This window comes from Zingiber officinale, chromosome 2A (genome assembly GCF_018446385.1).
Source record: "Zingiber officinale cultivar Zhangliang chromosome 2A, Zo_v1.1, whole genome shotgun sequence".
NCBI classification, from domain to species: Eukaryota; Viridiplantae; Streptophyta; class Magnoliopsida; order Zingiberales; family Zingiberaceae; genus Zingiber; species Zingiber officinale.
Window position 1 is genome coordinate 160,551,395 of NC_055988.1, and position 20,369 is coordinate 160,571,763.

Here is a 20,369-nt window from a genome sequence, read left to right on the forward strand (position 1 = left end):
GTCCGAATGCATCACCAGACGCGAAGAGTCCGAATGCGTTGCCTAAGTCCGGTGACCAGTTCAGACCCGTCGCATGTCAGGATGCGTCACCCGAGCTCGGCAACGCATCCGAATGCGTTTCTCGAGTCTGAATCGGAACTGCTTTACCTCTGCCTAAACACAAGGCAGTGCCGTTTAAGGTGGTGCGGTTGAGGTCCACCTCCCGCCTAGGCGTCCGTCTCAACCACCATTTAGAACATTGACGAAATCAAAAGCAAAGCATGCCTTAGTTTATAGAAACCAACAAAAGTTTCTTTTTCTTTTTTCTTATTCGAACATTTTACCCATAAAAGTTGAATATATTATAAGTGTAAATCATTCGGAGTGATCAAATTAATCAACAAATATAAATAAAAGAACATAACATGTATTTATGTATTAACAATCTACTTAATTATTATGTAAATAATTAGTTGCAATAAAAAGTTAATTAAAAGTTACAACTTAAATTAAAAATGATGTATTATTAATAATTTAATTAAATAACTATTGAAACTAGCGTTTAAAGTTTCGTGTCGGTCAACATGGACAAAATTTATTGTTCCGTTGCTACCGGCACAACACTAGATTCGGCATATAGCCAATAAAAGCCAACAAAAATCAAAGAGGAGAAGAGTTTATCAGTAGCAGATGAGGGTTGGACAACAATAAATCATGACTCTTCTCGTTAAAACTCTAATATCATGCATATGGCCGTGAGGCCGCCATGAAATGGCGGTGGCGTCAAGATGACCAAGTGAGGCCTAGCCTGGCCGCACGACCTCCGCGAGGCCACTGCGAGCCAATGGCTAGGCCACAACCGTGCTTTTCTCTCTCCTCTTTCCCCATTTCTTTCCCCTTTTTCCCTTTATTTTTTTTCTTTCTTTCTTACTGATTGATTACTTTCCTCTTTCATTTTTATTTTCTTTTTTTCTTTTCCTTTATTTTCTCTTTTTTCTTTCTCATTAGTTACTTTACCCTTTTATTCATAAATTTTTTAATGTTCCTCTTTAATTCCCATTCACTTATCTTTTCTTTTTCTTTTTTGACTAAGAATTTTTTTCCATAGAAATACAAAAAAGATAAATATAATATAATTCTTGATATGATAAAATATACTATTATTTTTAGTTTAAATATTGAACCAAATTATTCTTAATCTTATAATATAATTTTATAATATAACATAATTCTTAATCTTATACTGAATTTGTATTTAAAAAAATATCAATATCATATTGGCACCACATGATATGGTACCAATACTGTATCCCATTCTTATTATAAATTGAAACTCTAGCTCGAAATTTTAAACCTTGATCGAAACTGTACCATTATGACATAATACCGTATCAAAACCATACCATTTCGGTTAGAGATCAATATTTCAACATTGTTCAACTTTTAGCTTTTGGATACACCACCACTAGAACAATACACCCTAAGATTGATCCTTGGTGTATCAATGTCCCTTCCTAACTTCCTGCTTTATCAGGATCCTTAACAACCTGCAAGAAAACACTAGTAAGGATACGGTATCATCAGCTTATAATTTTGCACTTCTTAAGTATGGCTTACACCCACTACGTTACTATCTGCTATGATTCAGTTGTTCACTGCTCAGCCTATGTTTTTTTACACAATCTGCTAATTCCAAAACTCCCTACTCTATCAGCTACTTCCTTTTATATTTTGTGATTCAATGAAAGGTTCCCAATAAAATGTTGTAGTTGGAAGGGGAAACCTTTCCTTGCTCACCCTGGCAGCCAGAGTTGAAGAAGAAAATAAAATGAGTTACCACAACAAACAAATGGGAAAATCCAACACTATGCTAAAATATGGCTGATAAGCTTCTATGGGTTGCTACCACAAACAAACATAGGTGGTTTGTTGCTGTCCATGTGCGTGTGCCATTGCTCAAATATATTCAAGGGAGAGGAAAAGGAAAATGAGTTCCTGCTCACAAAATCACACAGGAAGGGAGTGAGGAAGGAGATCGCTGCTTCTTTCTGCCCATAGGAAGGGAAGATGGGTTGGAAGGGGCTGCTTTTAATAAGAAAGCAAGTGGCAGATAGTGAGGACAGCATGGGTTGTTGGCAGTGGACACAGGTGAGTGCTGAGAAACAAGCAACTTGGGCAAGTGAGTGGCATGCATTGGTCTGCCCAGGGACACGTGGCAGTGGCAGGAGGATGTAGGAGGCAGTAACTAGTGAGATGGAGGGGCAGCTTGAGTGAGGGAAGAGTTCTCGTGAAAGGGATGTGTAGATGAGATAGTTTTTCAGTGTTTAGTTAGTAACCTACCCTAAAGCTGAACAACTCAACCGACTAAACCAAACATGTTCAGATAGACTTAATTCTGGTCCAGCTACAACTCAAGTCAATTTTGAATTGAGTCTCATTCTAGACCAAATCAAATTCCACATTGTAGAATCCTTAGCTAACAAATCTAACACTGAATTGAACCTAAATTGGATTAAAACATCTAGATAATGCTTTAAATAATCCTAATTCCTTTTAGTAATCCGACTCTTTTAATTCTCTACCAACCCATAATTAAATCTTGATATATAAGACTGTTTTATATCATCTTTATGTTTTCAAAATGTGTTAATTCAATATAACTTGGGCTTGAAATTTGTATTACTTTATCTCTTATTACAGGTATACACTGTTGGTCCAGATTATGCTCATGCTGAAGCACGAAAATCTCCTGTAGTTGATGGTGTCGTCATGAGAAATCCTGATGGGAAAGAGGCATGTTTTTTGTCCGTTTTGTTTATTATTTATTTATTTTTTTTACATTTAGACCAAATATTATTGATGTGGTTGTATTTTGCTTTTTATCTCAATGACCTGCCAAAGTAATGCTCCATTAGGTGTAGCAATGAAAATTATGGTTGCACTATAAGATACAAGCAAATATCTTTTTTGTTCATTTGATGCACCATTAGAGAAATTCATAATATGTGTCTTATGAAAGGAATCTCATTCAGTTAACCAGGTGGTTTATGTCTAATACAATATTTATGAAACACTCCAAGCTGCATATAATGTTAAGAGTTTCTGTACTCTGCCACTTTTTAACTTGATAATTGTGTTAAAAATCTGCTATCTTTCATTCCTTTTCTCTTTGGCACTTTTTAAATAATGACTCCAAGTATATCTATGCTTCCATAATTGTCTTCAATTACTATTTGATATGCTTCTTTAATGTAAGTTTGAAAATCAATTTTCTGAATTAGTCATGTGAGTTGGTTGTAGGTTAGGTATCCAGTTTTACTTACTCCTGCTGAGAAACAAATGGCATGGGAAGTTTGTGGTGCTTTCCAACAAGCGGTAAAATTCTTTGATATCAAATAAACAAAAATAAGTTTTTATCTATGTTCTTCTAGTAGGCTTTGCCTTGTGTGCTCGTTATGATATTCTAACTAATGTTTGTCCACATGCATTGAGTTCATGAACATTCGTTTTCTATTCTAAATACTTTTCTTTCCTTTAATAGTTTTGCTTTCTGTTTTAAGGATTATTAATGAGTTGGTATTTATGACTTGATAGGATTAAAATCCTAGATATTCTTAGATTTACATCATGTGAAATAAAGAACCACTTGAGGATATATATATAAGTGGAACTGGAAGACAAGATTTGGGTGGTATATTTGTCTTGAGGCATGCGGAGGTCAAATTATAGCAAGGCATAATTTGGATGGTTTGCTGGGAGGCGGGGAGGGTGCAGGTTGGCAGAGGGTGCAGATGTGGCTTTGACAGTATTTTCATTCCAAAAGTAAATTAGCGAGAGAGAATTTTCCAAGGATTATTAATGAGTTGGTATTTATGATGTCTACCTTAACTAGTGATATGAAAAGAATCCTAGATTTTTTGAATTTAGGACAAGTGAGATAAAGAATCTAAAACGTCCTTTTTTTTTTATAAAAAAACATATAGCTTTCAAAACAAGCAATACAAAACATCTGAAATTCTGAATTTAAATAACTCAACTCTGAAGTCATGCATTTCGAACGATTCAACTAGAAATCAAATAAAAATCCTGAACATCATGGTAGTAAATAAATATCTAAAGATTAGAATGTGCAACCAACCAATTAAAGGAACAAAAAAACTTCTAACAATCATGTATATCGACTCAGAAAAGAAAATCCAACATCCTAATGCGGAGAATGCCATAAACTAAAAAAAAGGCCATCGGGTGTGCATTGACGGGTACGAGCTAACTCATCCATCAAGACTCTCCGTCTCCTCATTACCTTCACCATATGGATCTAGAGAGTCTAAAAACTCAGCAAGTTCAATCATTTTATAACAAGAAATAAATATACATTCATATTCTTTTCAATATTTATCTTTAAAAAAATACCATGAACATTTAAAATTAAACCTTGTTGACATTAAATCCCATAAACCTTTAAACTTTAATAAAATAACATCAAACATTAACTTTCAACATCAACCTTAAACATTAAAATATGTAAGTGAGTTCAGATCATTGAATGTGGCCCTTTACCTCAACCTCTGATCATTTGGTCAAACATTTATCATAGTACTAGGTTTGGTAGTGTTCACCGATATCCTCTAAGCCGGATTCCACAACCCTTTTTTACCTCTGATTTGGAAAGAATTCTGGTATCCTCTAAGTTGAACACCTTACCCTTCAAATTGTCACAAACAAGTCACATTGCTCCAAAAATTTTACTTTTCATGCATCAAAATCATTTTTTAAAATTACAATTTCCTTTCCTTTTTCCATAAAAATTAGAAGTTGCTCGTAATAAATGAATTAAATGTGTTTAGACATAGAAAAGTTTAGCTAGGGTTGTCGGAGTGGTTCTAGGATTCTCAATAGTCTATTCGGGTGTCAAAAGGCCCTAATGAGTCCGGAAAACCCCTGAACTTCTCAACAAGCCACTCAAGCTCGGAAAATATTTTAGCATACTTAATGCACGTCTCACGGACATAATAACGTGCTGCTTGAAACGTTCGAGATGCTACCCACCTCCCTCATTCACACAAAACCACCAAACTCACTTCTAGACGTACCCGTATAAGCTCGAGCCTTAAATTCCTCAATCTCGGACCTTAGACCTCGACTCGAGACCCTTACCGACACCTCAAGATGTTGTCCCAGACCTGATCCAACCCCTCTCAACTCAAACTACAGCCTATAGTCTCGAATGATAGCAAATTGTCACCCGATCCTCCTCCTAGCCCTCGGCTTGCATCCTCTCAACTCAACCATCGACCAACACCCTTTCCGACCCGAAACAATTCCTATCCCAACCCTTCTTAACCCCTTCGACTCACGGCTAGACCATTGGACCGAACTCCCCTCATCGAACCATGCCCGCACAACCCAGCCGCGACCGAACCCCCCTTGCACAACCCAAGCCGTGACCACCTCCTCTCACCCCACCCTTCATCCGATGCCAACCTTCAACCCCCTTGACTCCAGCCCTTTCCCTCGACATAGCAACACCTCCTCAGCCCCTCAAACACCCTTCCAACATCCCCAAGGCAACAACAATTCTTGAAAATTCTAGCATCAAAATTTTTTAAAAAAAGGTCGTCGCAACTCTTGCAAAACGTATTCGTTAAGAATAAATCATGCATTAAACATCAAAACATACATAATATGATCCATATAGTGCAGAAAACGAATGTTAGAAATCTTGCCTTAGCGTTTTACGTGCGAAAAATTGAGCGAGGCGTAGGAGAGCACCAGGAGACGATCTGACAATGCGCTTCTTTAATTTTCTCAAACTTTTGGGACGGTTTTTCTCAAGGGTTTCTAAGTGTAAAGGAGGTGATACAAAGGCTGAAGAAACCCTAAAATTCTTCCTCTAATTTTCGAAAACAAAACTCCACCCAAAAATATATAATGCTTGGGAATATTTGTTTGCTGTTAATTTAGGCCCGACCTATTAATTCATTAGTTAAAATTTTAATTAATCAAGCCCGTTAGTATGTAATTACCAATACATAAATAAATTTATGATAACCTTAAAATTTCACCTCAATTGTCTTGTATCTCCCCTTCCTCGGCCAAGCATCGAGTAATCGATTGAAACTTGTAAAAAAATTCTCCTTTAACAATAAAATAACATAAAACATTAAAAACTCAATTTAATCAAATTAAACATTAATTAAATAAATTACATAACTCGGATTTTTCATTCTTAATATTGTATTTCATGTATTTTACGTGAACTGCGTTTTGGACACTACAATTCCTGCCCCCTTAAATGAATTTTGTCCTCAAAATTTAGAACTTACCAAATAACTCCGGGAATGACTCCTCATGTCAGACTCGTTCTCCCAAGTGGCCGGAGTGATTCAACCACTTGAGTCTGACCATCTTGATCGTCTTGTTCCGCAGCTTCCTCTCCTATGTGCCTAAGATCTGCATAGGCTTCTCCTCGTAGGACAGGTTTGGTGTAAGCTGCAACAACTCATAATTCAATACATGCGAAGGACTCGACATGTACTTACTCAGCATCGACACGTGGAACACATTGTGCACCCATGTAAGATTCGGTAATAAAGCCACTCTGTATGCCAATATTCCCACTCTGTCTAGGATCTCAAATGACCCAATGAATCTCGGATTGAGGTTGCCCTTCATCCCAAATCGCAAACACCCTTCATGGGTGCTATCTTCACGAAGACTTGGTCACCAACTTCAAACTTGAGGTCTTTGCTCCTTTTATCTGCATAACTCTTTGCCTACTTTGAGCAATTTTCATCTGATCTCGGATTCTGGCTACTACTGCTGTCTGCTGTACGATATCCAGGCTCATCTCTGTCCTTTCCCCTACTTCGTCCCAATGGATAGGAGATCTGCACTTTCTCCTGTATAAGGCTTTGTATGGAGCCACATCTATACTACTGAAAACTGTTGTTATAAGTAAACTCTACAAGCGGTAGCTTCTTCTCCCAACTTCCCTGATAGTCTATCACGCATGCTCTGAGTAGATCCTCCAATATCTGTATCACCCTTTCAGACTGGCGTTTTGTCTGTGGGTGAAACGCTGTACTGAACAATAACTTCATCCCCATGCAAGAATGAAGACTTTTCTAGAAAGACGAAGCGAATCGTGGGTCTCTATCTGACACTATAGAGGCTGGAACGCATGTAATCTATCTCCCTAATATATAACTCTGCATATTGCGTCATAGAGAAAGTCATCTTCATTGGCAAAAAATGTGCAAACTTGGTGAGACAGTCAACTGCCACCCATATAGCATTGGATCCTCTCTCCCGCCTCGGTAGCCTAACTACGAAGTTTATCATGATATTCTCCCACTTCCACTTGAGAATAGGAATTGGCTTAAGCATTCCCGTTGGCCTCTGGTGTTTAGCCTTAACTTGCTAACACGTTAGACACTCAGATACAAAACGTATAATATCTCGTTTCATACTCGACCACCAATACTACTGGTGTAAATCTCTGTTCATCTTTGTACTCCAAGGATGAATGGAATACGGAGTGGAATAAGCCTCAATCATCATGTCGACTCGCAAGGTATTTGATCCTAACACCTAGAGACGACTTTGAATTTAGCGATGCTATCCTCAATTGTGTAAAGTGCACGCCCCTTGGTCTCGTCTCGTTGTCTCCACTTCTATAGTTGTTCATCTGATGTCTACCCATCTCGAATACGGTCTCTCAGAGTAGCTTATATTGTCTATAGAGGTTTCTGTACTATCAACTGTGTCTTTTGGCTTAGGGCGTCTGCAACGATATTAGCTTTTCCTGGGTAGTAGCTAATATCATAATCATAGTCCTTTACAAGCTCTGACCAATGCCTTTGCCTCATGTTCAGTTTTTGCTGTGTGAAGAAGTACTTGAGACTCTTGTGATCGGTGAATATCTTGCACTTTTCATCGTATGAGTAGTGTCTCCAGATTTTCAAGGCAAAACCACTGCCGCTAACTCAAGGTCATGTGCCGAGTAGTTCTTCTCATACAACTTCAACTATCTAGATACATAAGCAATAACTCTCTCATGCTGCATCAAAATTGCGCCCAAACCGAGCTTAGAAGCGTCAAGAAACAACACAAAGTTCCCTTGCTCTGAGGGCATAGCTAACATTGGTGCGATTGTAAGTGCTTGCTTCAATTCATCAAAGCTCCTCTGACAGTCTGCTCTCTGTACTTAGCATTCTTCTTTGTCAATGGTACTACAATACTCGAAAATTCCTTAATGAATTTTCGATGATAGCCAACTAAGCCTAAGAAATTCCAAATCTCGGATGCATTTCTAGGCACTGTCCATTCTTTCACAGCCTCTACCTTCGACGGATCAACTTCTACCCCTTCCTTCGAAATGATGTGGCCTAGGAATGCTACTCTCTCTAGCTAAAACTCGTATTTACTGAACTTTACAAATAATTTCCGGTCTTATAGAATCTGTAGTGCTATCCTCAAATGCTGTCTATTCTCCTCTCTATCTTTGGAATAGATCAGTATGTCATCTATGAAGACAATGACAAATGGGTCAAGATGTGACTGAAATACGTGGTTCATGAGATCCATAAAGACCGTCAGAGCATATGCCAACCCGAATGACATTACTAGAAAGTAGAAACTCATAATGCCCATATCAAGTTCTGAAGCTGTCTTATGCACATCTGCTTCTTTCACCTTCAGCTGATGATACCTTGATCGAATATCTATCTTTGAGAATACTGCGACTCCCTACAATTGATCAAATAGGTCCTTGATCTTCGGTATTGGGCGCTTATTTTTCACTGTGACCCTATTCAACTCCCGATAATCAATACAGAGCCTCGTACTACTATCCTTCTTCCTGACAAATAGGACTGGCGCACCCCATAGGTAGAAACTAGGACGAATGAAGCCCTTCTCTATCAGCTCTTGAATCTGTTCCTTCAACTCCTTCATCTCTGTAGGTGCTAATTGATATGGTGCATTAGAAATTGACAATGTATCTAGCATAAGGACAATACAAAACTCCACCTCTCTCTTGGGTGGAATACCAATAATGTCGTCAGGGAAAAATCATGAAACTCCCTAACAACCTCTTTCTCCTCCAATAATGGACTGTCTGCAATAGGGGCCGAAATCAAACTGGCTAAGAATTCCTGGCAGCCTTTTAAGAATGAGTTTCCTTGTCCGAATATAAGATATTAATCTGGGCAAGGCTAAGCATCTCACTGCCTCGAGTAGGAACTACTCTCTTCTTTTGGTCTAGTCAATACTGACCTCCGATAGTCAAGCAATCCATTCCGAGTATAACATCAAACTCTGGGATTGGTAATAAGATAAGATCGACATAAATTGCATGACCGTGTAATTCAAGCTCGAGCTCTTTGCCTGACGAGACTGCCACAGTATAACCTACGACAAGTTTAATTGTTTGAATGCATCTACGTCTCATAAGGGACTCAAATATGAAAGAATGAATACCCCCTAAATCTATTAACGCCTTAATGACTACCCTGCCATAAAGATTTTTCCTATACATAAGACATTGACCATAGCACAAATTTTCTCATGATTTTGTAGCATGCTCACATTTTTTTTCCGAAAGATTCATGCATTAATAATGCAAAATTATCAGCTCTACTAACTTAATACTGATGATTAAGTATACCTGTAATGAGTGTCGTGTCTGGCTGCTTCAACTGTGGGCAATCCTTAGATATGTGTCCTTCGCATTTGAAGCATTTGTTCGATCCCCACATGCACGTACCATAATGCCTGCACTTGCACTCCTTACATAAGGGCTTTTCATTAGTGTTAGGGGTGGCTGGTTTGTGAGGTTGCTGCTCCTGAGGTCTCTATGACCCTCTGAACGGTTTCTTCCCTTGTTGCTGTTGTTGCACTGCTGGTGACTTCTTCCTTTGCATCTCAAAAGCAATATCCTTTAGAGTGAGCAACATCTCAAAAGCAATATCCTTCGGAGCCTGCTCTGCTCGGAAGGCCCTAGAAAACCCAGTAGAGTAATCAGTAGGGTTCGCCATCATGATGCCACGGTGGATACTCGGCTGTAGTCCATCCATAATGTGCCTCATCTTCTTTGCTATGTCTTTAGCAATTAGGCACTTGAAGTGACACTCCTGATCAAACTTCCTCACATACTCAGCCACAGATAAGTCTCCCCTCAAGTTCATAAACTCCTGCTTCATTCGAGTGCGTACATCTGCAGTGAAACACTTGGCATAGAACACCTCCTTAAACCCATCCCATGACAAATTGTTCATATCAATGGATAACTCCGCTCCTTCCCATCATAATAATGTAGGGATGACAATGGGTCGGGTTCGGGTCGGATTCTATATCCTCCGTCCCCATACCCATCGGGTATAGGATCTCCGATGGGTAACCCATACCCATTAAATGATCGGATATCTTTTAGAGTTATAATTTTTCTTCTTTCTTTCCAACTATTATCATTCAACAAAAATATATTAAAATTAATAACCTATTAAAAAATATATATATAATTAAAAAATTAAATTAAACATCTATATAGTCTCCTCCTAATATCAACAAAAATAGTAAGTTGATTTTGAGAAAAGAAAATTTTCTTTAATATATGTATATATATTATTTAATCGGGTATCCGGGTCGGGTATCGGGTATTGATAGTCCCTCCATACCCTCCTCCATTCGGGTCGGATGTCGGATCCTCCATCGGGTTCGGGTGCAATTGCCATCCCTATAATAATGCATCCTCCTTCAGTAAATAAGTAGCACACCTCACCCTATTAGCATCACCAAGGGTTATCAATTTGAATATCACCTCTATAGATCGAATCCATCCCTCAACAACTAGTGGATCAATTGTTCTGTAAAATCCTTCAGATCCATCTTCCTGAAGCGCTCATATACCACCTCTGGCCTCCCTCTACGAGCAGTCTCAACGTGCTACTCCAACAGCTCAATCATCCCTTGAAGCACTCGATCCCCAATATCAGCCAGCGGTGATAGTGGAGGTGGAGGAGGTGGCGCCTCCTCATGCCTCTCCTCCTCATACTCCCTATTCCTCTTTACGTACTGTCTAGGAGGCATTTCTGTACACAACACAAAACTAGCACATAAACCACATGTATTTTTAAAATAAATGACATATCAATTAAATTCTTAAACTCATAGTAAACAGTTAAACATTTAAAATTATTTGAACTTTTAAACTTACATACTTTAAGGCTTGACTTGAGCTTTTCAAAACCGGCAGTAGACACAACCCTTAATTAGGGTCATGCTCTCATACCAACTAAAACGTCCTTTTTTTTAAAAAACATATAGCTTTCAAAACATATTGTACAAAACATCCAAAATTCTGAATTTAAATAACTGAACTCCGAAGTCATGCATTTTGAACAGGTTCAACAAGAAATAAAATAAAAATCCTGTCTGAACATCATGGTAGTAAATAAATATTCGAAAGATCAGAATGTGCAACCAACCAATTAAAGGAACAAAAAAAAAATCTAACAATCATGTATATCATCGACTCGGAAAAGAAAATCCATCATCCTAATGCGGAGAATGACATAACTAAAAAAAGGTCATCGGGTGTGCACTGCCAGGTACGAGCTAATTCATCCATCAAGACCCTCCATCTCCTCATTACCTGCACCATATAGATCTAGAGAGTCTAAAAACTCGGCAAGTTCAAACATTTTATAACAAGAAATAAATATACATTCACATTCTTTTTAATATATATCTTTAAAAAAATACCATGAACATTTAAAATTAAACCTTTCCGACATTAAATCCCATAAACCTTCAAACTTTAATAAAATAACATCAAACATTAACTTTCAACATCAACTTTAAACATCAAATATTTAAGTGAGTTTAGATCATTGAATGTTGCCCTTTACCTCAACCTTTGATCATTTGGTCAAACATTTACCATAGTACTAGGTTTGGTAGTGTTCACTGATATCCTCTAAGCCGGATTCCACAACCCTTTTTTACCTCTTAAAATTATAATTTCCTTTCCTTTGTCCATAAAAATTAGAAGCTACCCGTAATAAATAAATTAAATTTGTTTAGACATAGAAAAGTTTAGCTAGGGTTGTCGGAGTGGTTCTAGGATTCTCAATAGCCTATTCGGGTGTCGAAAGGCCCCAATGAGTTCGGAAAACCCCTGAACTTCTCAACAAGCCACTCAAGCTTGGAAAATATTTTAGCATACTTAATGCACATCTCACAGACATAATAACGTGCTGCTTGAAATGTTCGAGATGTTGCCTGCCTCCCTCATTCACACAAAAGCACCAAACTCACTTCTAGATGTACCCGTATAAGCCTGGGCCTTAAATTCCTCAATCTAGGACCTTAAACCTTGACTCGAGACCCCTGACCGACACCTCAAGATGCTGTCCCAGACCTGATCCAACCCTTCTCAACTCAAACTACAACCTCTAGACTCGAACGATAACAAATTGTCACTCGATCCTCCTCCTATCCCTCGGCTTGCATCCTCTCAACTCAATCATCGACTAACACCCTTTCTGACCCGAACCATTACCTAACCTGACCCTTCTTGATTCCTTCGACTCACGGCCAGACCATTGGAGCGAACTTCCCTTATCGAGCCATGCCCGCACAGCCCAGCCGTGACTGAACCACCCTTGCACAACCCCGAGCCGTGGCCACCTCCTCTCGCCTCACCATTCATCCGACGACAACCTTCAACCCCCTCGACTCCAGCCCTTTCCCTCGACATAACAACACCTCCTCAGCCCCTCAAACACCCTTAACGTTCCCAAGGCAGCAACAATTCTCGAAACTTCTAGCATCAAAATTTTCCAATAAAAAGGTTGTAAATCATGCATCAAACATCAAAACATACATAATATGATCCATATAGTGCAGAAAATGAATGTTAGAAATCTTGCCTTAGCGTTTTACGTGCAAAAAATGAGCGAGGTGTAAAAGAGCGATAGAAGACGATCCAACAACGTTCTTCTCCAATTTTCTCAAACTTTTGGGACGATATTTCTCAAGGGTTTCTAAGGGTGAAGGAGGCGGCACAAAGGTTGAAGAAACCCTAAAATTCTCCCTCTAATTTTCGAAAACAAAACTCCCCCAAAAATATATATAATGCTAAGGAATATTTGTTTGTTGCTAATTAGGCTCGACCCGTTAATTCATTAGGTAAAATATTAATTAATCAGGCCCGTTAGTATGTAATTACCAATACATAAATAAATTTATGATAACCTTAAAATTTCATCTCAATCGTCCCCTGTCTCCCCTTCCTTGGCCAAGCATCGTGCAATCGATTGAAACTTCTAAAAAAAATCTCCTTTAACAATCAAATAACATAAGACATTAAAAACTCAATTTAATCAAATTAAACATTGATTAAATAAATTACATAACTCACATTTTTCATTTTTAATATTTTATTTCATGCAATTTATGTGAACTGGGTTTCGGACACTATAAAATCTCTTGAGGCTATTTATAATTGAGGTGATGAGACAAGACTTGGGTGGTATTTAACGGGTGTTATTTGCATTTCAGTGAATTTAGGGAGAGTTCTGTTTAAGAAATTTTCTTTTAGTAGAAAACTCAATCTTCAGTATACAACTTTGGAGGTTTATTAACACGAAGAGGAATTATTAATCCTTTGATGGATGGAAGAATTTATCCTTCCCTCTTAGCACTTATTCTCAGTCTTCTCTGTCATTATTCGAGGATGGAATTATTCTTTTGTCACTTGAATATCTCATAAGCCTCACATGCCTAATTCCATGACCTAAAACAGCTCTGTTGACAATCCAACATCATATATTGAAAAGAAAAATTTTAGTTACTCACTAGTGTTCAAAGAATACTTTGTTAATAAACAACTTTATAAGGAGCAAAAACAAAATTCTCTAAAAAGTGAATAAGAATATAAAAAAAAATATATAAAAGAATCAGTAATAATATAAATTATTCTGTTATTAACTACAATGTATATATGTAGATATATATAAAAATTAAACCAGGCTGAAATTGAAACATTTTTAAAAATATCAGTAACAATATAAATAAACCCTAAACCCTAAAATATCAGTAACAATAAGAATAAATGTATATATGTAGATATGAAATTCTGTGATTAACTACTATATATATAAATATATAAAACCAGGCTGAAATCAAAATCGAATTGATAAATTTTCTAAAACTTTCAATTTTGATTTTGATTTATTCTTGGTTTAAGAATTTGTTCCGTGCCTATTGGCATCAGCTTTGAAACATGGTTGAGGAACAAAACCATTGACTTCTTACCTAAGTTTGATTGCTTCATTGTTTGTTTGAAATGTCTCTTCGACACGACTCATATGAGAGGCGAGCAACTTTATTCATGTGACAAATACTAGCGAGGCAAGCTACTTCTCCAAGCTTCAATTGATGCAACGGAAATGTGATGAGTGGCTTCTTCTCTAGCAATTAAGTGACACAACATAGGTGAGGCAAGCGACTTCTTCTCCAACAATTGAACAACATAGAATGCTCATAGTCGAGTGAGAGGAAAGAAGATTCTTCTTCCTCCTACTTTGATATTCTATGTAAACCATGGACAGCTTCATTTTCACGTTTATTTTTTCAACTTGTACTTTTTTGTATTTATTTATTGGTCATGTTTTCCTCCTTTGTCCTTTTTTCCTCATTTTTCATTGTTTTATCTTCTTCATTATTATTTTTATTATTAATACTATCATTGTTGGTATTGTTGTTATTAAAATTATTATTATCATACTAATTTATCTTTTTATCCTCATGTTTTCTTTTTTTAATATTATGATTATTATTATCCTTTGTTTTCCCATTTCTTTCTAATCTCCTTCCCATTATTATGATTATTATTATCCTTTTTTTAGCCTAAATTTTTTCAAATAGCATATATTTGTAAAAATTACATTGACTAAAACTATAAATGTGAAAAATCAAAGTGGCAACTATAATGACTACTCTTCTATTTCTTCATATTCTTCAACTTTGCCTTTTTTTATAGATATTGTAGCAAATCTGATATCTGCACTTGCAACATGTCAGAATCAATTAAATATACAAGAGAATACATGTTTGTGTCATATGATAATTTATTATTCTAGTATGATAAAAGAATACCAATATCAATCTTAGAAGCATACATCTATATCAGAACAACCCTTGGTAGAATAAGATGCATAAAAAAAAAAAATAGATGCAAGTGCCACCAATGATGCATAAGTTTACTCCAGCATGGGGATGAAATTCCACGTACTTATGCATATGTATATGTTATGACATTAATTGGAATTATTTATAATGTAACCTAGGTAGCCTAACTCGTTATAAAAGATATTATTCTAAATATTGAATATTACAAATGAACACCTACATTACACATTTATAGATGGGCCTAATTATTATATAACATTCTTCCTTGATATGTTTAGAGTACATTACAGAAATCTAGCTTGCTACAAATTGTTTCAACTCTAGGCTTTCTTAATGTTTTGATTAGTAAACCTGCAACTTGATCATTAGTACAAACAAGGAAGGTGATAATCTCATCAGATTATACCATTTCTCTGATGGAGTGATTATCAATCTCAATATATTTTGTCTCTCATAAAAGATGAGATTCGAGGCTATATGTTTACAGCTTGATTGTTACAATAATGCTTCATTGGTTGTGTAGGATTGTATCATATGCTGATCATCAGATGCTTTATGCAAATGAGTTTCACATGTATGTAGGGTCATGATCCTACCTTCTGTCTCGCCATTTGACATTGCCATCACAATTTGATTTTTGTTCTTCTAAAATGTAAGGTTACCTCCTAAGAGTGCTAACTTGACCTTCCCCTATGTATATATATATATATATATATATATATATATATATATATATATTTTATCCTGGTCCCACCCCACCCCATTTACAATTAGGGTGGGTTGATACATGGCTTCATTGCGGCACATCAAATATACATCCTATCTGTATGTATAAGCATCTTTATCATGTTTTTTATGCACTTTTTACAACCAAATGGATTGGTTCCTAGCAAAAATTGAGGCACTTTGTCAGTTCTTCCCATCAAAATTGCCATGCTAAAGCTGTGGGTCAATTTTAATGGTGTTCTATTTATGAAAATTATTGATTTATATTCACTAAAGATCCGTCCTACCTTCTGCCCTTTATGATACTTCTTTTTGCTGATGGAATTAATTGGAGGTATAAGAAATACTAGTCTCCTTTGAAATTAAGTTCAATATAAAAAATAACATTAAATTCCATGTTTGATTTTATTTTTTCAAATATTGTCTTAATAATTGTATGCCAGAACATACAAGAAAGATATCTTTATTTCTAATCTCTCTTTATTGATGGCAGGTTTGTGGTTTTGATCTCTTAAGATGTAAAGGAAGATCCTATGTGTGTGATGTCAATGGATGGAGCTTTGTGAAGAACTCCCCCAAGTAATTTTGTATTAAATGTCATGTTTGTCATCTCTAGATGTCTTCCATGTTTGTAAGTAAAAGAGAAGCAATTCATAGGTACTACGACGATGCAGCATGTTTGTTAAGAAAAATTTTTCTTGATGCGAAGGCTCCTCATCTGTCCTCTACTATTCCTCCTATTCTTCCTTGGAAACTCAATGAACCAATCCAACCTTCTGAAGGTCTAGCACGGTTGGAAAGTGGAATTATTGGGACTTTTGGGACATTTGGGCAGTCGGAGGAGCTCCGCTGTGTAATAGCTATCATTAGACAGTAAGGATTTCTTTCCTTCTTATGTTTCTGTTCTTTCCATCTTTTCCTGATGTATTTGTTGAATATTTTAAAGTGGTGATCGGACTCCAAAACAAAAGGTTAAATTAAAGGTTACAGAAGAAAAACTACTGAATTTGATGCTGAAGTACAATGGTGGAAATACAAAGTCTGAGGTGATATCCATAATGCTTGCTGATCATTTTGTTGTTTTGATATTTTGTGACTAGCACAAATTGTTAATTCTGTCTCAGACAAAGCTTAAAAGTGCTGTTCAGTTGCAAGATCTCTTAGATGCTACCCGGCTTCTTGTTCCACGTGCTAGGTACTTTTGAAAGTGCTTAAAACCTACCAGGATATTAATGTCTATTTCATTTTATATTTTTATTTCCTAGAAATTAGTGTTATTTTTTTTAGCTTTTAATCCAGAACTCTCCTTTAGGCTTTTTTAGGTTTATAAACTCAAAAGTGCATTTAGGTTTATAAACTAGAAAGTTGTTCTGACTTGTTTCATGAACGTTGAAAAATGTATCTCATTGCAACCTATACTTGAAGATTATTTGGAGTCTTTATGGTACTCTATTAATGATGACTAAGTTTTGTTCTTTGATATGACATTACTTGTGTCCCAAGCAGAAAACTCAGGAATAATGACGGAGGTTTATATGTGCAAGCATTTTGGTTTAAAGTTAATTATTGAATTTCAGCAATTATAATGTTCTAATATTGTAGACTTGCAATTATTTATAACTGTTATTATATAATTATAAATTAGCAAGATTAATATTTGTTACATTATGGGATTAATCTCACCTAGATGCTATAAGAGCCTGCTCTTATCCACTACATGACATTTTTTTTTATATTCTTAGATATATTATTTGTCTAATTATTTCTTATATTTTTGCATGGTTTGAACTTTGAATTTTCAAACCATGCCAAGCAGCACAAACTGAAATCCTATGTTGATTGGCACAAATAATTTTCTTGTTTCATCCTTTGTTGAGCATCTTAATGGTACCATGTGGTGTTAACACTAGGCATGTACTTCTATACAATTCAAGTAGTGCTTAGTGAAAGAGGATTAAATGAACAAAACTAATTCATCTTCTTGATATTCTTTAGCACGTGCTAAAATGTGTTGAGTATTGGTGCAATAAAATATTGCTATAATCTTACTTTTTTTTTTTACAAAAAAACTATTTGAAAGTGTTAAAAAATAAAACCTGTCAAAACTCATCTTGAAAATGCTTTGATCATGCCAAAACATGTAAAGCGCCAAACAATTAAAGTATAAGAAAATTAAGGGAATAAAGTCTGACAAATTCATTTAACACACTTCTATGTGTGCTGAAGCATGAGTGCGGCTAGCTGTCTATCTAATGTTATAATCATATTCATGAAAGTAACGAAGCCAAATGAACATTTTTGAAAAAAATAAATCCATTCAAATTCATTTGGAGCACTCCAACCAAACATCCAAATTCATTTGGCATGCCTAGTGCATGCTATGGTATGAAATGAAAATTTAAACGTTGTCTTTCCATTTTGCATGTGAAAAGAAGCATGTTCTTTGGATTTAAACATGCATAGAATTTGGTTTATGCTTGTTTTTTTTTTGTTTTTTGTTTGTTTTCTTTCATATGGCTTGCTTACTGTAACTAATTGTATGCTGCAGTTCTGGTTATGGAAGTGATAGTGAAGCTGAAGGCATAGAGCATGCTGAAAAACTTCAACAAGTTAAAGCAGTGCTTGAAGAGGTAATATAGTGATTAGAAAATCATCTTAGTATATTCCTGAATTTTGATTATAAGCATGCTACTATCTTGCAATTGGTTGTGTGGAGTTACATCTATGCTATCTTCTCACTTTGTATGGTTTATGTTGAGGTCATGAATTGATTACCAACACACGATTTTGAGTGGTACATGATACTGGTATTAGGGAGAAGGGAAAATGAGAAGAGATTATTAAATGATTAATAAGGCTGGAGAGAAGCCATGTCAGCGGAGAACAAAAAATTCTCAGTAAAAAGAGGAAGCGGAGGAGGTCCCATCTCGTTGGCTTAATGGAGGTCTCAACCAGGTGAACTTAGAGGAAGGATTAGGTGGTTATTCCTATAGGAGTGAAAGGTGAGACTAGAGGTGTGGGGTGTGGGGAGATTGAATAGCCAATTGCTCAAATCACTTGCTTTTGGTTACAATTAAGTTAGTGGGCAATAGATATATAAAAAAACACGAAACACAAGCTATGCTAACACTTAGTCTTTTATGTGGTTTGGAAACCTAAACCCTTCTCTTCTCAAATGTTTTAGAGGTTCTAGAATGTTTTTCGGAGGTGGAGAACTTCTTGCAATCTTACTTACAGCAAGATAAGAACAAGAAGACAAGATAAGTAATACAATAAGAATACAATGACAAAACAAATACAAGATTGGAACTCTTCTTTTGGCCTTGCTTTCACTTGATTTCACTTTCTTTTATATGTATTCATTTGCTCGTGTTAGCTTCCAAAAACTCCCTTTGTTTCTCTCTTTATAGTGAACAACTGCTGTTGTTTTCTACCCTATGACTGATTCCACAACTGCTTTAGTCTTCAATTCATCAAAAGATAGTTGAGTCAATTGCACCTGTTGACTAATCTTGCCCTGTTGTCTACCTAGTCGACTAATTCACAAACATAAATATTTTGTTCACTGAGTCCTCACCTATCTATTGAGTTCATCCAACTTTAAGGTTGAGTCCTCACCTAAGTTAAATCTATCCAAAACCCAAAGTATATGTAATTCGTAGACTCTTGTGTTAGCTAGACTTCCTTACCCAGAGGCCACGCCTTGGGGATTTCTTCTTCTTGTCAAGAGGCCTTGTGGAACTTCCCTTGTCAAGAAACTTTATCTCTGAGGCCTCTTTTTCCTAGAAGTTTTTCCTCTAGGACTCTATTATGTGCCTGGTATTAGTCAATCTTGACCTACCAAGGATTTACACTTTCCAAGAGGCTTTAACTCTAGGATTTCTTTTGCATAGTGTTGCCTTTGGGACTAAATTGTTTGCTTGGTACCAGTCAATCTTGACCTACCAAGAATTCCATTTGCTAAGCATATAATCAACCTCAATCTTGACCTACCAAGAATTCCATTTGCTAAGCATGTAATCAACCTCTATCTGTCGAGACTTTCACTTGCCAAACATCTAGTCAATTTTGACCTATTAAGACTTCCTCAATGCTAACACCTCTTGGACTTCATCCACTGCCATCACTTATTGGACTTCTTTGATGCCAATAACTATTGAACTTCTCATATGCCAACACTTGTTCAAATTTTTCTTTGCCAACACTTATTGGACTTTTCTTTTGCTAACACATGTAGTTCTCCAATACTTAAGCCTGTCGGACTTTATTCATTGCCGACATTTCTTGAACTTTTCTATTTCCAGAACCTATTGAACTTCTCAGATGCAACACTTGTTGGACTTTTCCTTTGCCAACGCCTATTGGATTTTTCTTTTGCCAACTCTTGTTGGATTTTTTTATCCTTTGCCAAACACTTATTGAACTTCTCTAATGCTAACGTGAGATAGACATCATCCACTGCAGAC

The 20,369-nt window shown here is 36.3% G+C and overlaps 1 protein-coding gene across 1 annotated transcript in view; it reads left to right on the top strand.

The window, feature by feature from the left end:
- Nucleotides 1-20,369, top strand: part of LOC122042905 (inositol hexakisphosphate and diphosphoinositol-pentakisphosphate kinase VIP2-like) — a 133,160-nt gene that overhangs the window by 28,947 nt on the left and 83,844 nt on the right. The window contains exons 9-15 of the mRNA XM_042603297.1: nt 2,680-2,772; nt 3,280-3,354; nt 16,397-16,482; nt 16,561-16,776; nt 16,850-16,949; nt 17,028-17,098; nt 18,452-18,533. Coding sequence (XP_042459231.1) covers nt 2,680-2,772; nt 3,280-3,354; nt 16,397-16,482; nt 16,561-16,776; nt 16,850-16,949; nt 17,028-17,098; nt 18,452-18,533 — 723 coding nt within the window. The remainder of the gene's footprint in view (nt 1-2,679; nt 2,773-3,279; nt 3,355-16,396; nt 16,483-16,560; nt 16,777-16,849; nt 16,950-17,027; nt 17,099-18,451; nt 18,534-20,369) is intronic.